General features: G+C 39.1%; 2 protein-coding genes across 5 annotated transcripts in view; both read right to left on the bottom strand.

Annotated features, from left to right (window-relative positions):
* usp2a (ubiquitin specific peptidase 2a) overlaps nucleotides 1–1,532 on the bottom strand; it is a 43,373-nt gene extending 41,841 nt beyond the window's left edge. The window contains exon 1 of one of the 2 annotated variants that reach the window (XM_042414240.1): nucleotides 1,273–1,532. The gene's annotated coding sequence lies outside the window, so the exon portion shown is untranslated. The remainder of the gene's footprint in view (nucleotides 1–1,272) is intronic. The other variant, XM_042414238.1, reaches the window with a different exon arrangement.
* Nucleotides 1,533–6,886: 5,354 nt separating this feature from the next.
* LOC121899551 (tubulin-specific chaperone cofactor E-like protein) lies at nucleotides 6,887–20,350 on the bottom strand. 3 transcript variants are annotated; one of them, XM_042415449.1, is made up of 11 exons: nucleotides 20,256–20,350; nucleotides 18,071–18,214; nucleotides 16,500–16,570; nucleotides 14,301–14,480; nucleotides 13,177–13,316; nucleotides 12,835–13,016; nucleotides 12,413–12,669; nucleotides 9,643–9,769; nucleotides 9,308–9,424; nucleotides 9,089–9,200; nucleotides 6,887–8,114 (listed from the first exon to the last, which is right to left on the bottom strand). In XM_042415449.1, exons 4-11 carry the CDS (start codon nucleotides 14,446–14,448, stop codon nucleotides 7,908–7,910), a joined length of 1,290 nt encoding a protein of 429 aa, XP_042271383.1. In that variant the 5' UTR covers nucleotides 14,449–14,480; nucleotides 16,500–16,570; nucleotides 18,071–18,214; nucleotides 20,256–20,350; the 3' UTR covers nucleotides 6,887–7,907. The 3 variants fall into 3 exon arrangements, with proteins under 3 accessions (XP_042271383.1, XP_042271381.1, XP_042271382.1); XM_042415447.1 differs by having other exon boundaries at nucleotides 18,091–18,214; XM_042415448.1 differs by lacking the exon at nucleotides 20,256–20,350 and adding an exon at nucleotides 18,317–18,336 and having other exon boundaries at nucleotides 18,091–18,214.
* Nucleotides 20,351–21,080: the final 730 nt, after the last annotated feature.

Genomic DNA, 21,080 nt, shown 5'->3' with positions numbered 1-21,080 from the left:
GGATCATGATTCCTCTGCAGGCATCTCTGAGTTCCTCTCGTCATAGTGTTGCTGTATAGCAAAGAGCATAGATACTATATACATACACCCCACGCTGTCATAATAAGCAATAATAACTTTGCTGCTCTGAAATTTCACATATGAAAGTGAAATTCCTCATCAATTTCAATGATGATGGTTCTGATTGCATTTCAGTTTTGACATCTGCTATATGTAATTTAAACGTTTAAGTCAGATTCATACCATGTTTCCTCACAGGTATGTCATATACTTGCAATAGTGGTGCATGAAAAACATACATTACCTGTAAATTACCAAATAAAATCGAGTATTTTCTAGCACAGGACAACAGCTGACGTACGTGTGCAAGACAATGGAAAAAGACAGACGTAGTGCTGTGGTGGACGGTCTCTGAGGGGTAACGTTATAGCGTTACATGACACGGAGAGAGGAGATGGGACGACACTGGCACAGAAGCCATACTCGAGACTGCAGTGTGGCCGGTTCAATTTGGTTGTGTACTGGCTGATTTAAGGCAATAACTAATATATTTCAAAGATTCTCATGAAGTAGGATGATATCGTTATTTCACACGTGATTAGATAACCACTCAGCTCGGTAATGGAAGCGGGGCAGATTTGACAGATTGAGTACGGTCCGTGAAGGGGGCGGGGAGGAGATCGAAACTCCTTTTGGACTGAGAGGTAGCGAAGTATAAAGTTGATACAATTAACTAACTTAACCTACACGTCTTATTAGATTATGTAACCTCTGTGAACGTCCAGCGTTAGTTAACTAGCTATATCGTTAGCTAACTCATGCAAACAGTAGGCTATACGTTATCTGCAGCTGAGACAGCAGTAGGGCTGTTACGCCAAACTGCATATGCCAGTTGCGGTAGTGCATATCAGCAAACCACACACATTTCACAGGTACCAGCATAGCTAGGCCGGTAAAATACAGGGGTCATTCTTCTATTATTCATAGCTAACCTATGGCCGACAGAATAAGCAACACTGAATTCGACAGTATCTGAACTTTCTTTCTTCCTCCGCAGCACACCGTAGGGTTTTGGGTTAAAACTTTGAAATTATAATGACTTTCAGAATCATATTTTATGCCGAATATTCTAGTTGCTCATTGTAACCCCTAAAATGTGTTAAATTGTGTTCGGTAAGGACAAATTAATTCCTGACAGGCAAGACAATGCTACACTGCCAGAGTTTGATGGGAGTCTGGCTTGTGCTTATCAAGGTAACTGCATTCACTCACCCCACAGTTGGAGATCATCCCGATCCGAGCGGGCAGCGAAACGCCCCCCTAAAAGTAGCTTTCTAGCCGCCTTGTGCTGCTTTTCAAACCGTGCTGTGGAGGCTGGCCGCTAATGTTTCGATAGAAGACTACACCGCCATGGGTTTTAATCAAAACTACGCTGGTATTCAGCCATATCTTCTGTCCGCTCGCTGTAGTAGACTTTCTGCAACCGAGTAACGGTTCTTTTCGCTTTAACGGTGACGTCAGTTCGGTAAACAGCTTATTTCTGATTGGTTCGAAGCTCTTCGTAAACGTCACCAGCCAGCGCAGGGTACCGCCTCCTACACCGTCGCCATGGGGATGAACGTAAACATCAGAGATTTCATTCAACAAATACTGTAAGACACTAGTAAAGGATTTAAGTAATAATAACAATAATAATAATGCATTTAATTTGTATTACACTGTTCATTCGCAGTGAATCTCAAAGTGCTACAGCGTTAAAAACATATAACATAAAGAAAATGACAAGAATTAAGATGAAAAAGCCTTCCTGAATAAAAAGGTTTTTAAGCATGTTTTAAAAGAGTCTAGGGTCTGTGCTGCCCTCAAATGGTTAGGAAGGCTGTTCCACAAGTAAATACTATTCTATAGTCAATATGGAATAAGTACCTATATAGTATAAATAGTATATATATATATATATATAGTATAAATAAATGAGCGTTGTATTTGTTGCCATCACAGTGTTACATGTGTTACACGTTACATGTGTTTTACGTAGGATGTATTGCTGCTAAAGTCTTATACACAAATTCGTTTTTAGAACATTTCTGTGATGTTCTGAATGTCTAATAAATCAAGACCAATGGCTGCCAATAAGAAATGTAATCTTTGAAAAGGGCCATTAAAAATAATCAGTGAAAACAGATTCTTGCATTCTGCTTATTACTACTACCATTATTACTGTAGTCAACATGACTTTTAAATCTCCTTCACTCCTCCAATATTCTATGAGACTATATTTCTCTGTACTGATGGATGATTGGCTCAATTATGAAGGAGGAGGAGGATCTTTTGCCTTATTCCAAGTTCCAGCACTCCAGTAGTCATTCATGCTGGAGTGTGCCAGCGTCTTTACAAAGTGAGTCATAAAATCACACTGCAGTAGACCCATCTGTACCATTAAACACATCTGAACCTCTGACATGGTTCTAAAGCTGCTGCTGTGAATGAAACAAAGTGTCACACTGAGGAGGGAGACTGCAATTTATTACCATTCAGTGACACATCTTTCTCAACATATACAAACACAAGAAAGATGACTCATTCTGTTCCATTTAATACTTCATATAGGCTCCTACAAAAAAAAAGATTATGCTTCAAATGCCACAGATTATGAACAGTCCCGAGTTACATATATTGAGTGAATTGATTAGCTTAAATACTGGTGTATAAGACTGAGCAGGGATGAAACCTGGGCATCCTGCACATTTAATCCCACCAAAATCTATTACACTATAATCAAAGACAAATATAGCCTTCTGAGATCCATGTGACGTCTGGTGCACTACTTTTAGAGGCAGATGATGACTCAAGCAGTGTATTTACTGATATATCCAGAGTAGCAAGTATCTATTTAGTTTCACAGGTTTCCTTTTGAACAGGATGTGCTATATTGATGCTACCAGATGTCTAGCATTATGTGCTGAGTGGTCAGCTAAGCAAAGGAAATATTGAGGTTTTAATTGTATGAATTATCTCCATTTAAACAGGCAAGCCATAATCTAACAGAATAGTGTTTCAGTTTTTCAACAGGTCTGATATCAGTTTATTACATTTGTGTAAGATTGTGTGTCGTGTCGAGTATTTCAACTCAATTTTCTGCTTCTCGTTTGTTTATTTGTTTCTTATAATGTGAACAGACCACAGCAGTTTTAAGGAGTAGAAATGGAATTTGAATTTAAAGGAAAAATCCACCCTCAGGAACTCTTCAGGGGGTATTTTGTCTACTTCAGTTAGTGACTCCTTCATTTTGTAGAATGCCTTTTGACATCCACCACGAACTTCTTTGAAGCAGAACATTGACATTTTGGGAAAACACTTATTTGCTTACTTGCTGACAGATAAGAGGAACAATACCACTCTAATATCTGTAGGCTAAATATGAAGCTACCACCAGCAGCCGGTTAGCTTAGCTTAGCATGAGGACTGGAAACTGAGGGAAACAGCTAGCCAGGCTCTGTCCAAAGGTAACAGAATTCACCTACCACTCCTCTAAAAACTGACTAATTACTGCAGGGCAATTTCAGAGTGGAGATTCAAGGAAGTCACTGCACCTGCCAAGAAATAGCCTAGTCCTCCACATGTTGTTTTTACACTTAAGTTTTTGTCCAGATTTAACTAATAAGATGTAAAGTGTTAATTAATGAACTTTAGAGGTGCCGGTAGGCAGATAGCCAGGCTAGCTGTTTCCTTTGTATCCTGTCTTTATGCTGAACTAACTGGCTGCTGCCAGTAGCTTCATACTGAACAGACAGACATGAGAGTGATATCAATCTTCAAACTCTGGCAAAAAAGCAAATAAGTGCATTTCTCAAAATGTCTAACTATCCCTTTAAATGTCCTGTTCATCTCTGTATTATGTATGAATCTGGAAATACGGATTGCAATAGTGATGTTGGCAGCATATCAACAACAAGCATAGTCAGTTCTTACTCAAAGTACAGTGTCCTGTGTTTGCACTGCATTCTGGTCTACTAGGGCTACTGCTGCTGGATATATTGTATGGTGCCTCTATGATGGATTTCTCCCTGCAAAAATGTTTAATGATGAATAAAAGGCGTCTCTCAGGGGCTGCACAGTTTGATTCTTTGACACCAAACTTGATGTTTACTTTTGAGAGTTTAGCTGAGCTGAGAACATCTCAAACATGATATCAAGACACCACTATTGATGGTTGATGTATTCAGGGGAATGAAACAGCTGAAACAGTTAAAAAAAGAGAGTACATTGTTAATAATTGTTAATGGCATGTGAACGCAGCATAAAAGGAATTTGTCTTCAAACACCCTGAAAACTTATTTTGCCAATCAGCTTCTTACTATGACCAATGGAATCTGAAAATGAACACAAAGTCTTCTGCTAAAGCTTGAGCAGTTTTGGTTATTTCACATACAAGAATTTCTGTATTTGTGTTTTTTGTGCTCTTTTCTCACTGGTGTGAAGTGGGTGGGTCTCAAGTGGAAAAAGGTGACGTATTTCCATGCACCAATCCGAGTATAGCAACATCTGAATCAAAAGGAAGTGAGTGTTGTGGTATTGAAAAAATAATTTGCTTGTGCTGCCAGGCCACTGTCAATCTGATCAAGCCACATCCACACAGTCCTGAAGAAGCAGATTAGCTGAGTTTTTTCTCTTAATAAATAAAGATGTCTCAGATGTCTCACACTGATTAGCACAGACACCATAACTCAATACTTCAGTCCAGACTTGGATGTTGATGCCAACACTGCACAGCTGCCTGTGTGTGCTGGTTTCTATGGCTATGGTTCATGCTACAGTAACATTTATTCAGCAACATTATTATGTGATAGAATGGGGAAACAGGTGCCAGTATTGTCCTTTATTTTCATCTAACCTGCTGTATGCCATTGTTACACCTTCATTACTGACTCTTTAGTGTTAATATATTACACCTTCTAATATTCAAGTATAGCAGTAGTGTCATAAAATAATTAGGTAAAGGATAGTTAGGAGGGAAGGTACTGTGGGATATATATTCTTGAGATACTGATACTTTGGAGGGTAAAAACAGTGTTAAAAAAGAGGCCAAAGCACACTGAGCTGGGTTTGTTATCATCAGTGGATGAACTGGAGCTACAGCCCAAACATATATCTATTTCCAAAAAGCCACTTAAAGTGAATATTTCATTTTGTGTCTTAATGTATCAGTTGTATCCATGGCCATAACACTGTGCACTGTCAGGAATCCCCTACTCTGCTAAGTTGCTTGCTATAGGAAAAATCGATAGCACCGAGCATCAAATATCAATGCTCCTCTTATATAAGGTGGATGCTGTATATTAAAATCAATACATACAGAATATATTCCACATTAATAAGAATACCCTAATGAGCTATCTTTGGTGAAAGTATCTCTGCGCAGGACGAACTGAAAGGTAGAATACACTAACTTATGGTGGATGAAACACTGATGTAGAGGCATAAAGGAATATTTCAGTTTAAAGGGGCACTCCAGTGATTTAGCATTGCACTTCCATAACATTCAAAAAAGACAGAGAAAGAATAGTCAAAATTTAAGCAGCAGAGGCCGAGCTATCCTGATTTTTAGTCCCTAATAACACTGGATCCCACATTTCCCATAATGCATCTGGATAGTCTCTCATAAGACCTCAATGCCTCTGAAATGCTCATGTCTTTCAATCAATGCCTACAATTTTTTTGCTGAACAGACTTTTAATCCAAGATTATGTCTTTTTGATTTTTTTTTCTTTCAAACTTCAAACTTTTTCTCAAGATGAGTGAATTGGACTTAATGTGTAAAATTGGTGGAGTGCCCCTTTAAAGATAAAGCCAAATAAACTGTGATGAACATATATTGATTACGCATTTAAAAGGTCATAAGCAAGATCATAAGCAAGCAATTAAACACATTATGCAATGATTTAACTTACGACAGACAAAAAATAGAACGTTGGAAAAAACAGTTCCCCTCTTAAAAGCATATTAATTATCTGAAACTGATAACAGCAAAAAACTTCCACTGACACCATATTCCACTGAAATGTTCATGAACACAAGTTAGTGACTCTCTAAACCTCATCTTGCTCCCTAGGTTGTGTTGAACTAAATTCACATGATGTGGATATAATTATAAACCTGCACTTACGTGATATTTAAAATGTAGATGCCCTCCTACGGCTCCTACACAGAATGTGCAATGACAGATTGTCTTTTGGTACCCTGGTGTGTGTGTTTGTGTGTCACTTGTTCCCTCACAAAGACCCTAAACTCATAGTGGCAGGGATCAGTTTTCAGCAGGGACACAGATGAAGCCTGTAGGGGGCAGCACATAACATGACAACAGCCTTTATGTGGTAAGCTGTGTGGGCATGTGTGAATGTGTTCTGTGATAAGAGACCCAGTGCTAAAGGAAAAATCAACCCTCAGATAGTCTGTACACTGTTGTGGTATGATCAGTTTGTGATCATTGCACTCCCCAAGCCATTTTGTCATAAAGTGGTGTAATTTTCCTTTTCGTACGACCAATTTTCTCATTCCCTGCCTCATCAACTCCCACTTTAGTTAAAGTCCCCATGCACTTAAAGTCCCCTTCCACTCAAAAATGTGTTTTACTTATTCTTTCAGTTTGCTATTTTAGCTGCACTGTGCAGAATGATGAATGTGCAGAGTTTGTTTTCACATTCATCTGCTGAAGGAGGAAAATTTATCTGTGCTCATCTAAATCTTAATTCAAGACATGTATGTACGAGCAGAATTTTGTGATATCACAACTAGTTTGGAGCCAATATGAAACTTATACAAGTGTGATGTGGAAACTTGCAGCCTGCAGAGCACATACACTGAGAATGGACTTTACAGTGAAGTAGCAGACATCTTGTGTCTAGTAGTTAAATTATTTTTGCATGTTCATGGTTTCTGATTTTTTTTAGTAAGGGAAAAGAAATACATGCAATGAAGACTTTTAAACAAGGTTATCAAACTTTTTTGTGGAAAAACCTCATCAGATAGAAATTATACTTCAAAGCTATTTTTATACGTCTTAAAAAATGTCTGGAGGGGATCTTTAAGGATTAAAACTGCTTATTCAATGATGAATTTCAAACTGATTCTTGAATATCGTGACAGCTCTGCAAAGAAGCTTTGGACTCTGTTGGTATTTTTCACTGAATGTGACTAAACATTTTGTGTTTGGCAAATTATCCCCAGGAATAAATAAAAAAACACCACCAAACAACAAAATGGAGCCAAAAAATTTGATCACCAACACCTGCATTTAATAATGTTTAGGCAGGATTTTTCCTTTAACAACTGCTGTTCCTCCTGATATTGTGCCTACAGTAAAAGTGCAGATGAGAACAGCAGCCCCTCTCCACTGGGTAGCACTGCCTCACGACTAATCAGGGTAGCTTTTGGGCAAGCCAGTGGTGTTGGATACTTGCCTTGCAGGTGCTATGGTACATGCCGTATACTAAGAGATAGAGCTGCAGCAAAGCTTTGCTGGTACAACAGCGCCCTCCCTTCTGCTTAAGCTGCTAGCTGACTGCAAGTTTCTCTCTTGGCCTGTTCTCCAGTGTAATAGATTTATCCACCAACTTCAGTGGATGCCCTCAAATAAAGCTTAAATAAATAAAGACATAATTCTCTCCAGACTAGCTGCATTTCCAGTCAGCACCTCCCAGCAGCCCATTGTACTCCACTGTCCAGTCTCCGTGATGGTGTTAACATCATTTTCTTCTTTTACTCTCTCTCCATTCCAACAAGTAGGCTGCTGATGCTGTTCCGTGTGCAGTTTCCAATTATTTTTCAGTGTCAGTTAACCAATCAATAAATAATCCAATGAAACAATCAATCGAGTTATCCTAATCAGCCAGTTGGAAGCTGGCTGCTCACTTGGTCTTGGGTACCACCAGTATCTCATCACCATCTTGGATGCTGTAGGAGTGGAGAGCCCGGGTGTTGTACTTCATTTCCTCCGGACCAAAGGCGCTGCACTTGTCGATGTAATAGATCCTCATGCTGTTTGTGGACAGCTGGACCACTGTCGTCAACTGCTTCTTCAGCTCTGCTACTGTCTGGTCCAAACGGATGCTCAGCTGAGACAAAGACAAAACGTTTCTACGTTTTAGGCATTAAAATGACACTCCTTGAGGAGGTACGATAGTAGAATAAACAAAAGTTGGTGGTATTTTAAGTTCTATACATAAGTTCGAACCCAAGCAGAATTGTTCAATTCTATGCCATTATCGTTGTATGTAATATGCAAACCTAACCGTGACCATGAATTAAAGTGCACCCTCATACCATTTAATTTTAAATCCCTCCATGTCTTTGTTTTGTTCATATAAAAGTGCACAGTTCGATATCCAAAAAGAATTTGTTTAACCTGTGAGTATACCCAAAAGGAGCAGAAAGTGGACTGTCTGAATGCCCAATTGGACGCCATTGTATCTGTTTTTGGGAGAGCAACTTTGTCCACAATTTTTAAAAGAACCATTTTACAAGATAGTATTTCTTAAAACTGCACTCAGGGTCCATTGCAGGCACTACAGTGTTACATTTAATGATTGGCGTTAGTTTTGGCCTTGTGACTATGCTAACTAGCCAGTGGGCTAATTTACCAATTGATGCTCATGTTAGCAACTACTAGCTGCTCCAAATGTTAGCTTCTACAAGATATACATATGACCTATTATACAAATCAGATGTGTTAGCAAGAGACCAGATTCTACTGTTAGCCAGTGAACAAGCTAACATAAATCAGAAAATCAATCAGACTTAGACTTATCAGTGGCAAAATAATCACTTCCAGTACATATCTATAATAGGGTTAAAATGTATCAAGCAACATGTGTCATTGTGTCCTTTAGCAAAGTGAGTGGCAGTGAACAGTGAAGGAAGGTGCTATAACACATCTTATGATTTCTATGGTTTGAAAACAAAATAGCAAGGTCAAGTATGAATGGAGGAGTGACAAAAGGTTACATGATACAACCTTTAATCCTGCCTTTCAAGTTATTCTACATTCGTAAACTCTTCTGAACAATAGCTCAGTAACTGTTTAACTGACCTGTTCCACTTTTTCCTCACAGTGAACCTCCACCTGGGCACGGAAGCGCGGCCGAAGGTCAATCTCTGCGAGTGGTTCCAGTTTTCCATATTTGGTTACCAGGCAATGGTATCTTATAAAGAAAAGAGCAGGAGAGGTATTGTCATTCATTACATTGCAAACTTACAAACCCTACAAACACTCATGCTTTTGTTTTAAGAATTCAGAAAGAAAGTGCACCTGTAAGGCAGCTCCTCCTCAGGGTAGTCTAAATGGTAACGGATGAAAAACCTCTCTGCGTCTTCTCTCTCGCTATCAGTCACAACGCTGCCATTTAACTGTGATATTGAGGGAAGCCTGCGGAGGAGCACATACATATGAAGCAGCTCAGTAGCAGATATTTGTGACACTATTTGAATCTGAAAAGCTTCAGGTCATTGACTTCTACAGTTCTGAAGACCAAATGGAGATGTTCTTCTAATTCGGTGTTAAGCATTCCTCAGTGTAAGAAGAAACAACCTCTCCACCTGCTAAAAAGGAGGTCCAGTCTCACTAATGTCACTAATGGGACTCACTGTGCTATCATGAGGCTGCGTCGCTCCACGTTAGTGTAGGTCTGCAATAAGGGTATGCCCTGCAGTCGCACTTCCTCCAACTTTGGGAAGAAGTTCAGCTTTTCAATGTCTTCCCATCGGTTAAGACCTGACAACACACACATGGACAAGTTAAGACAGTTAGGACAAAGAAAGGACAGCAGACATATATTACAGTGATGTGTACTGTGTCTCTTGTAGATAGCTGTGTCCAGGCCATGTGCTAATACTTTACAGAGCAGTTTATTAAGTAACTACAAGACAGCATTGTTTGACTACCAGTCTACTACACGAGGCTGTACTTAGCCACAGTGGTACTTTGAGCTAAATGCTAACATCAGAATGCTAACATTCTCAAAGTGACAATGCTAAAATGCTGATGTTTAGCAGAATCATATTTACCATGTTCACCATCTTATTTTAGGTTGTTAGCGTTCTAACATTTGCTAATTAGCAATAAACACAAGATACAGCTGAGGCTGATGGGAATTCATTTTGAAATTTTGATGATGACACTAGGTGAAAAGATGGTTATTAAAACTTATCAGAATCAGCATCATCTTAATTGTCCAAGTATGTTTACTCAACACAACAATCTTCAGAAATATACACAAAAAATGACTACATACAGGTGAAGCCGTTTCTGTGAACTGAAAACAGGATACAAATAGTGTAAAGAAATGAAGGGTGCAAGGAGTGATGAGATAAATATTGAATGGTAAAAAAAATTACCTTATTTTATATACATATAGTAGGTAGTTATATACAGTATATAGAGCCTCTTCAAATATGCAGTGATGAGTGAAATGTATTGCACATTTTGTATTTTAAACTAAATAAATATGTATAATTTGTGCTTTAATTGCCTTTCTGCTGGCCTGCCCTCTGACTCCCAGCTCCCTTAGGAGCTTGGCTGTGGAGTTGGCCATGAATCCGCCCTCAGCTGGACACACCTTGGTGTTCCAGCCTCGGTTTCTTGCTTCTGCTGTGAGGTTGACATATTGCAGCCTCTTTCACTCATTTGTTTCATCCACAGCATCCTCCCAGGGGACTGTTAACTCGACGATAAAGACCCATCGCTGAGATTCAGACCAGAGGACTAGATCTGGTCTCAGGCTGGTTCTGACAACTTCTGGGAGACAGAGGAGTCTCTGGCCTAGGTCAACAAGCATTTTCAAGTCCCTGGCTGAGTTCAGTGGGCCTGAATCTGGACTTGAGGAGTTTGCCTTTCTTTCCACTCCATCTAAAGGTGTTAAACGTGGGAGGGTTGACTGGGCCAAATTCATAGTATGAATGACACACATACATGGCCTCAAAACTAGCTACCTATCAGTAGCTTCTTCATGTTCCTCTGAAGGGGCAAATAGGAGGAAGTGATGCATTGAAGTCTTTTTGAACATCAAGCCTTCAGATATTGTTTCTGTCCCCTCTACTCCCAAAGGAACTCTAAAAATAGATTCACCACCGATTCTGCTTGGACATGGAATAAAAAAATAACACAATTTTTAGATGATTAACTTGACACTGGACAAAGCAAAACACTAATTCCAATTCCTCAAATATGAAAAGTATGCTTCTTCTTACAGGATAACGCTGGCAAAAATCTGTATTTTTTTCTTTGTCAACAAATCCCATGAAAAACCAAATCAACAACAAATTGATCCTGTTAACAAGTATTAACAAGTATGTATACAAAGCCTGATATATCTTATTCCTCTTATCTTATGCCGTAGAGCTCAGAGCTCAGTCACACATACACCATCCAACTGCTCACTAGTGCACCAAATGTGTATTAATGTAGCGCTGAAAATAGTCTGTTTACTCCTCTTTGCATAACACTGGCTAAAAACTACAGTGCCCAACTATTTTAGAATGCAACTGAGACTTTGTTTAAAAAAATGTTATATTTGAGACACGTTTTAAAGATTCACATTTTTGGTATGAATGAAGCAGCTTGGGGATGAGAAGCATGAGCTGGATAGGGAAGTCAGAAAGTATTGTGAAACTTATTTTTGGTTTTGGTCTTTTCATGGGATTTGCTGCCAATAAAAAACAACAACAATCCTTAAAGTATGTCAAAATCTTAATCATAGGCTGTAGTCTTTTCTTGCTTATCATTACTTGTTTCAAGACATTTGCACTTAATTCCAAAATGCCTGAAACAAGGGATACCGCAGCAGTAATCAGTGAAACAATCTAAGTCTGTGGGCAGAAGAAAAAGCTGAATCTAAGACAAAATAACTTGCTTGGAAGGATGTTTCTCCATGTGCCTCTGAAGGAGCAAATAGGAAGAAGCGATGTATTGAAGTGTTTTTGAACACTGATATATTTTCAGATATTGTTTTGTCCACGCTACTTCTGATAGAACTCTAAAAATAGATTCAGCACTGATTCCTCCAAAGTTAGAAACAACAGTTCCTGAGATAAAAGCTAACGTGGAGAGAGATCAACTGTTATACTCTTCAAATAATACAAACCTTTCAGAATACAGTGACATGTTAGCTTGTGCAAATTTTGCCATCTGTTATTAAGTCATTACATACTGATGGTGATACTATACCTTTGATAGGCTCTGTAAAATCCTGTAAACTGAAAATCTCAAGCAATGCTGTTTCCTCCTGGAATTAAGCCATCATGAGATCCCTCAGTATATTCATGTACCAGCTCTATATAGTACAATAGCACTAGTAGTAATAACAATATATCACTATGACGCCAACATACACACAAGCCAACAGCTGGATCCACTGACCTGAGTTGTGCAGGTTGATGCTGCGTAGGTTGGGGAAGAGCCGTTGCAGGATTTCCTTGCTGTCCTGAATGGAGGCCAAGTTGTTGTTGGCCATAACCAGAGTGTCCAGGCTGGGGAACATGGAACCAAACTTGCGGACTTCGGCCCAGTCCTGGAGGCTGTTGTCGGTGATGTGAAGCAGGCGCAGACTGGGGCAGGCAACTCTGGAGGCACTCACGCCACTGTACTCGTTAAGGCACAGGAACAACTCCTCCAGACTGCAGGACAACATGGGAGAAAGAGGGGAGGAGGGTGAAGAGGAAAGTAAGGCTAGGTAAAAGAGAAAGGGTCTGATTGGAAATGAAATGAACTACTGTTCTGAGCTTTGGCCTCCCTGCTGGGTTTACTCAAAACAACTCATCTAAAATATGTATTTGTCTTACTCGGGTATCTCCTGGGTGAGCAGCAGCACGGTGTCCCAGGATACTTGGGTGTTGTTGAGGACGAGGCGTCGGACTCGGGAGAAGGCTTCAGCACACCGCGGCTCAAGGGTCATTCCTGCCAGTGGGTTAGAGCTCAGGTTGAGGAACTCCAGGTTGGGAATGCTGGAGACAATTTTACTAATCTGAAAACAAGAAATAATGTGGTGTTGAGAAAAAGTGTTTAAATGTTTGTCCCTTAAAGTCACAGACCACCGCACAAAACACAACCTGCACAGGCTTCTCTATTTGCTATATTTATCTATTAACTGTCGAGGGATAAAACAACAAACCCAGAAACTGCACCTCATGCCAGTCCTGCAGTTTGTTATGGGACAGGTCCAGCTCCACAACGTGGGCACAGAAGGCAGCAATTTCAGCCTGGTCTCCTGCCCTGCTGATTCCACAGCTGTTCAACACCAGGATACTAGGCAGGTTCAGACGGTCTGAGGGGAAGATGGGAAAGGATGAAAGGAAGAATTTATAAGGATGACAGAGGGGAAGGTTCACACAGAAAAAGGAGGATTTTTTCAGCTGGGATTTGACTAAATGTAAATGAGTCAAAATTTGTTTGTTAAAATAAAAAAGTAGCACATCAGACAATTAGAATTAAGAATTTAATATAAGTACTCAACCTTCTGATACTCTTTCAGTGTTATATAGAAAATTAAATAAACAAGATGAGAACCAAACATTCCTCTAGGACATGATGACTGTAACAACTGTTACTGTTGCGCTGTACTTTTTTCTAAACTTCTCTGCTCTTACGTTTGTGCATATATTTTGATATTGCCTTGTATTTTATCATTGCCTTTCATTGTTGTCTTGTATTCCTGCCTTTTTCTATTCAGGGAGGCTTTTTCATTTTAACTCTATTATTATCATTACTAATGTCATTTCATTCTCTACTTTAGCACTTTGGTTAGCTCTGGTTTCTAAATGTGCTCTATAAATAAACTTGACTTGACTTACTGATAGACATTTTAATACAGTGTCTTGTCAAAAGCCCTGGTTCACTACAGTATCTGTGTTTCCTACCTCTACTTTGAAAAGACAGGACTCACATTCATGAGTCCAATGTCTCCACCACTAGAAAGCCTCAAAAGACCAAAATGCAATGCAGCCACAAGACATGTTGTATTTTTGAGTAATGCAGACAGCTGAATGTAAGTCTGAGCTCATTCTATGCAGGCTGTTGAAAGATATTTTTGGGAATGTAGGAGGGAGGATCAATGAGACAAAGCAGAGCAGCAGATGTGAGAGGGAGTTTCTATTTTATGTTTTTAATTGTCTTATTTGTTTTTAATGCATGTACCCAGGAAACCCTGGAAAGCAGTCCTGACACTGAGTGGATTATAAAGTAAAGTGCACCTAACTATTTAAGGTTTAGGGAGGCAAAGTGAAAGTGTCTTTTTTTTTCTACAGCTCACCTTTCATGGGGGAACCTTGGGGACCTACGGTGGGCACCACCACCACGCCCATGCCAGGCCCGCGGCGGTACGGGAAGTTCTCAGGGCTGTACTTTTCACTCATCACCTCCACAAAGGTACGACCCTCAATGGCCTCTGATGGCTCCATGTCTCCGTTCCGCTGAACCGCTCCCCCCTCAGCTGGCCGGCAGGGTGGGAAAGAGTCAACAGTTATTAGTTATCACATTCAGGCACTGTTTACACTGTACAAAATGCTGCAGCGTGTACACAGGTACTATGAGAGTGTATCCACACACATTCTCGACTATAAAACATAATACATTACTTCTTTGATACCACTCACAACATTGCATAATAAAATAAAAGTAAGTGAAAACTGACTTTTACTACTTGATTAAAAACAGAACTGAAAGTTTGGTCCTCATGGTTTCCATGCAATATGATGCAAGGTTTTCTTTCAAAAGAGTGATCCACACAAAAACTATCACATTGAACATAAACCCAAACACTTGCAACAGTATGACTCTCCATCATAAATGTAATAATGTTCACTGCAGCCACGGGCTTATCGCTACTGCAATTAAATACATCATACATCATAAAACATCATAAAAGTGAGAAACAGACTACTACTGTTGCTGCAGTCACAAAGTTCACTTTACTGTTATTTGACGAGAACATACACAGATGAAAGAGACTGTGAGAAACAGAGATAAACCTGACTGAAGATCTGACACTAACATGTGCATGTTCTCTGTACAATTTGTCACCTTCTCCACTTTGCAACAGGAAAAACTTTGGTGAACATTAAGTTATAACCGACTAGTGTGATGCTACCTAGCAAACTTTCTGACAGTGACAGTTGTACAGATGCAAAGGATATTTTACTTTTTTATGGTTTAATTGATGGTCTTTTTATTGATCATTTTGACCTAGAGCTCATTAATTTGGGTCTATAGTATATATTTAATTCATCTATCCATTATATACACAGCCAGTTGATTGCTAATGTGGTTTAATACAACTGACCTGCAACAAGTCATACCTTCATTTTTGTTAAAAATGTTTTGGAGAGATGTTGATTCAACTAAATGCTCATTTTGGAGGCTGTAGTTTCTTTTTTAAAATTGTTGATTACCTTTTTGTCGAGTGACTCTTTGCTTAGTCCACTAATTGTTTCTGCTCTATTAAGGTTATTGTTGATGAACTGATTGGTTAATTAACTAATTGTGCAATTCACACTAAATCTCAAAAATCTTCACTTTTCCTGTCTTACATTCACCTGTCAAAGTTCTCCAAACTAGTTTATCAGCTGGTTTCACACAGATGAACACTCGTGCCCTGTCACTCAGTACTAATAATGCTAAACTATTAACATGAGTAACATGAACCATCAGCCCACTCATTTCAATGACTCACTTGTATTTTTTCTGCAGGTCTTCATACCTGCCATATTTCATTCATAAACTATTTTCTCACTTCTAGCCTGTACAAATCAGCCATTCATTCAGCAACTAATGTTCCATGTAGAATAAAACAGTCTTACATTTACATTGCAGAGACATAACTGCTGCCCTCCTCAGGATTACTGTCCAGTCTCATAAATGTGTGCACTTCTTTTTAAGAAGGGTACAAAATGATAATGGGATCAGGGAGGGACACGAGGAGGTGTCTTCAGCTCTTTATCAGCAAACCACAGAGACACTGTCCCATTTAAATATCCCTCAATTTGCCCAGAGGAGAGAAACAAGAGAGCTGATCTTTCTGCTGAACTTTTTAAAATATAAACACACTGTGAAGAAGCCATTTTTGACCTTACTTATCAGTTAAGTATCTATAATTAACATGAGTATGTGTGTGTTTTAAGATGCTTGGTGGATAGAGCCTCGCTGTGGAATCTGCTGCAGGGAAGCATAAATTATGTAGTGGTTTTGCTGAAATAAAAAAAAAAAAAAGATCCTGTTACAATATCTTATTTGACATAAATTGACTGCAGTAAACTGTGGTGAGGCAATTTGTTACTCGTCAGCTGATGAGTTATTTGCTGTAACGCCACAGTTATTTGACATAAACACAAATAAAATACATACTGTAGGAGTTTTACCCAATGTCTTGTTTGAGAGAGGATGGGTCTAAACTTCGACAGAAACCTCCAACAGAATAAGGTTATAGTTCAAAAGATATGACAGAGTGTCTTACCTGAAGAGACGTTTCTCTTGATTTGACCACTATCACTGTTTGCTGTCTTCTTCTGTTTCTGTACTGATGGCCTGCCAAAGAAATCAGGAGTAGCCCATTTCATTTTGTATCCACTGTCCACACACGTACAGTGGTGTGAAAAAGTGTTTGCACCCTTCCTGATTTTTTTTTTTTGCATGTTTGTCACACCTTTGTGTTTCAGATCAAACAAATTTTAATAATAAGACAAAGACAACACAAGTAAACACAAAAAATGCAGTTTCTAAATGAAGGTTTTTATTATTAAGGGAAAACAAAACCCAAACCTACATGGCCCTGTGTGAAAAAGTGATTGCCCCCTAACCCTAATTGGTTGGGCCACCCTTAGCAGCAACAACTGCAATCAAGCGTTTGCGATAACTTGCAATGAGTCTTTTACAGCGACTAGGCCACTCTCAAGTCTTCATTTTGTTTTTCTTCAGCCACTCATAGGTGGATTTGCTGGTGTGTTTTGGATCATTGTCCTGCTGCAGAACCTGAGTTCGCTTCAGCTTGAGGTCACAAACAGATGGCCGGACATTCTCCTTCAGGATTTTTTGGTAGACAGCAGAAATCATGGTTCCATTTATCACAGCAAGTCTTCCAGGTCCTGAAGCAGCAAAACAGAACCAGAGTATTTTCCCAAAAGTCTTGGGGTTCATCAAGATGTTTTCTGGCAAAAATGAGACAAGCCTTAATGTTCTTTTTGCTCAGCAGTGGTTTTCGTCTTGGAACGCCATTGTTGCCCAGTCTCTTTCTTATGGTGGGGTCATGAACACTGACCTTAACTGAGGCAAGTGAGGCCTGCAGTTCTTTGGATGTTGTTGTGGGGTCTTTTGTGACCTCTTGGATGAGTCGTTGCTGCGCTCTTGGGGTAATTTTGGTCAGCCGGACACTCCTGGGAAGGTTCACCACTGTTCCATGTTTTCGCCATTTGTGGATAATGGCTCTCACTGTGGTTCCAAAAGCTTTAGAAATGGCTCTATAACCTTTTCCTGACTGATAGATCTCAATTACTTTCTTTCTCATTTGTTCCTGAATTTCTTTGGATCTCAGCATGATGTCTAGCTTTTGAGGATCTTTTGGTCTACTTCACCTTGTCAGGCAGGTCCTATTTAAGTGATTTCTTGATTGAGAACAGGTGTGGCAGTAATCAGGCCTGGGTGTGGCTAGAGAAATTGATCTCAGGTGTGATAAACCACAGTTAAGTTATGTTTTAACGGAGGGGGGGATACTTTTTCACACAGGGCCATGTAGGTTTGGGTTAGGGTTATTTTTTTTTCTCCCTTAATAATAAAAACCTTCATTTAAAAACTGCATTTTGTGTTTACTTGTGTTATCTTTGACTAATATTTAAATTTGTTTGATGATCTGAAACATTTAAGTGTGACAAACATGCAAAAAAACAAGAAATCAGGAAGGGGGCAAACACTTTTTCACACCACTGTATACTTATGCTTAAATGTATGCATTTATTTGCCATTGAGACTAAATTATCATTACTTTTACACAAGACAAAGTTGTCTATTTGGGAGATGAAAGACAGGCCCTACTGTTGCCAGTATTGTCTTACTCCAGAGTGGCTGGCAGGGTTGACAGTCGTCTCCAGAAGAAATGCTGCTCACTCTTTGTTCAGTCAGGATTTGCTCTGGACAGGCCAGGAAAGGGAGGAACTGGGGGACGCTCAGCTCATGACACTGGAGCACAGACATGGTCAAAGATCAGTTTCTGCCTCATTAATCATTTGCCAATATCAGTATTACTGAAAGAGCACCAAAATACATGTTTAGATTTCTTACAAGTAGTGCAAGTGAGCTGCCAAACTGCCTTCACAGTCCAGATACAAACCAGACAGAGAACTGTCCCCATGAGGGTAAACAAAATAAGACACAATTTTCTGTCAGTGATAATACACATAAACTCAGTGATTGATGGTTGTGCAGTAAGTCACTTGAATTGTGAGATAAAGAAGCTGAGAGATTAAGTGGGTCTCACTTGTAAAGCATGACGATGTATGAATTGGAAAAGGAGGTTACACTTCAACAATGGGATTCTCAGTGGAGTGCTAAACCCAAGCATGTTCCAAAAATATCAAAAAAGGTAGCGCATCTCAAGTTTCCAAGTCAAGGAGGACAAAATACTGACATTGCCACTTGTTTATTTGGCTCACATCACAGTTGTGAGCTAAATAAACAAGTGGCTCGCATCATAGACATCACAATACTAACATTTCACTTGTTTATCTGGCTCACGTTTGATGTGATAAACGAGTGAAATGTTAGTATTTTGTCCTCCTTGACTTGGAAATTTGAGATGTGTCACCTTTTCATATTTTTGGAACATGACGACATACGATTCAGCACTCAGTTCTCCTAGATTCAGCATACATTGTGTAAAGTAATACTTATTGGAAGGAAAGATCAACTTAAGTAGGTGAAAAATGACCGTGGCAACAGCGAGCAAACCGATTATAAAGGTTTATATTTCATAGCAATAAATGTTACTTCTTCCACTGGATTTACGCCGAGATGATGTGTAACTCTTTGTGATTCGTAAAAGGTCTTCAGTTGTGCTGTTAGGTTTTACATCGGCCCATCAGGCACCTATAAAGTGACAGATTTTTCAATGGAGTTTGGCCCGCGGTGCCAAGCACCGTAGAAATTTCATATAATTTAATATGTCTTTGCTTGCATTAAACTCATACGTTAACAATTTATAAAACATGACAACCTACGATTCAGCACGTAATTCTTGTAACTTCGGCATATATCTTTATTGACGAAGCAATTGGCATTTAGACAAAATTTCAACTGTTATACAAAACACAGTTACAAATATATTACACAATACCAATTTCATGAAAGATTGTCCTAACAACAACGAGCACAACGGTTATAAAACTTTTTTGGTTGTAGGTGCTGCTTCTTCTATGAGATTAAAGACGGGCTGATGTGTAACTCTTGGTGGCAGGTAAAAGGTCACGTTTAATTGGTAACGTTACACCAAACGCCCTTAAAAATTATCGCATTTTGACAATTCTTCACTTCTAGATAAACATACACATCGAGAAGCGTATAAAATACGATGGCCAGCGATTCAACTGGAAGTGTTCTTAAATTCGGCATATATGTTATCGACGATGAAATACTTATTTAAACAAAATGTCAACTGTTATGAGCGGCTTACTAGCTACACTTCAAGGAGTAACGTGACGTCCGTTTGGTGGAGAATAATGGTGGCAACAACATGCAAACCGATCATAAAAGTTGTCATTTCATTGCAGTAATACCTAGTTCTTTAATTAGATTTACGCCGAAACTAGGTGCAACTCTTGGTGATTCGTAAAAGGACATTAACTGCTGTTTTTACGTTAGACCTCGGCCAAAATGATATAGAATTCTTAAAATTGACAGATTTTTGAATGGAGGCTGGTTTTTAAAAAAATAAAATAAAATAAAAAACAAGTAGCTAACCTACTACAGACAATAACAATATGTTTCCATCTTTGCAGCTCCAGCTAAAGGAAACAACGTTTAACTGGTGAACAATAAGGGTTAAATCCAGCAGACGGTGTCCGGTGTCCAGACTCGAGCATCAGTGAGTCTGACCCCCAGCAGCAGCGACATGGATTACAGATGGCAACCGTATAAATATACTGTAGATGATCAATAGCTAACGACAACAGCCTAACACAGCGTCTGAAAAACTGACAGAATAGGAGGTCGTCGTTTTACATACCTTTAACATCTACTCTTAATTTCCCTTGTTGATGAAAACAAACCAGCTGTCATTTTGCTCTCCCCTGCATCCTGGAAGTGACGTAGCTTGTTACATGAAAACGTTTTTTTTTCTTCATTTAATTTAATAACTTCCTTTTATATTGGAAATATGTTTAAATTACACCATATGATTCTTTTAATTCATATTTTTATGAGATGCTATTAAATTGAAAAAACAAAAACAAAACAAACAAACAAAAATAAAAAAACAAGAAGGTTCCTCTTGACAGGATGAGCCCATGATGTCATTGTGTTGCTGTTGATGCTGCTGATGATGATCGGGATTTGTCTTGTCTTGTTTTACATGTAGCTTGCCTGACACTCTGCAGATGTCATCTCTCTCATTATGTTGATAGAGCTTTTTCATGGCAGACACTTTGACATGTCACAGCAGGGAAAGGACAGGTGTAACTAATAACATTAGTGATGTTCAGGGCCCTTGTGTTGTGCATAGTGGCTCACTGGAATAACTTACAATTAACAGAACTGAGCTATCATTAATATCATTAGTAACACCTGTGCATTTCCTGCTGTGACAAGCCAAAATGTCTGCTGTGAAAAGGCCTGTTATTTTCTAATTTGGCATTAAACCAATAACTACATGGGGTAAATCATTTGGAAACTTGGACTGGTATGTTTCTTCCTTCATAACATTGTATTATGTTGAAAAGGTTATCATAGATGGGTGAGCACATTGTAAAATGTTGTAAAATAGATGTGGTAATAAATTACACTGGAGCCAAAACCATCATTAGCAGATCAACACACTCAAGAAACAACATAT

The sequence above is a fragment of the Thunnus maccoyii genome, chromosome 6, assembly GCF_910596095.1.
Source record: "Thunnus maccoyii chromosome 6, fThuMac1.1, whole genome shotgun sequence".
In the NCBI taxonomy this organism is placed as follows: Eukaryota; Metazoa; Chordata; class Actinopteri; order Scombriformes; family Scombridae; genus Thunnus; species Thunnus maccoyii.
The sequence above is the reverse complement of the archived record's forward strand: the minus strand, read 5'-3'. Positions and strand labels throughout refer to the sequence as shown.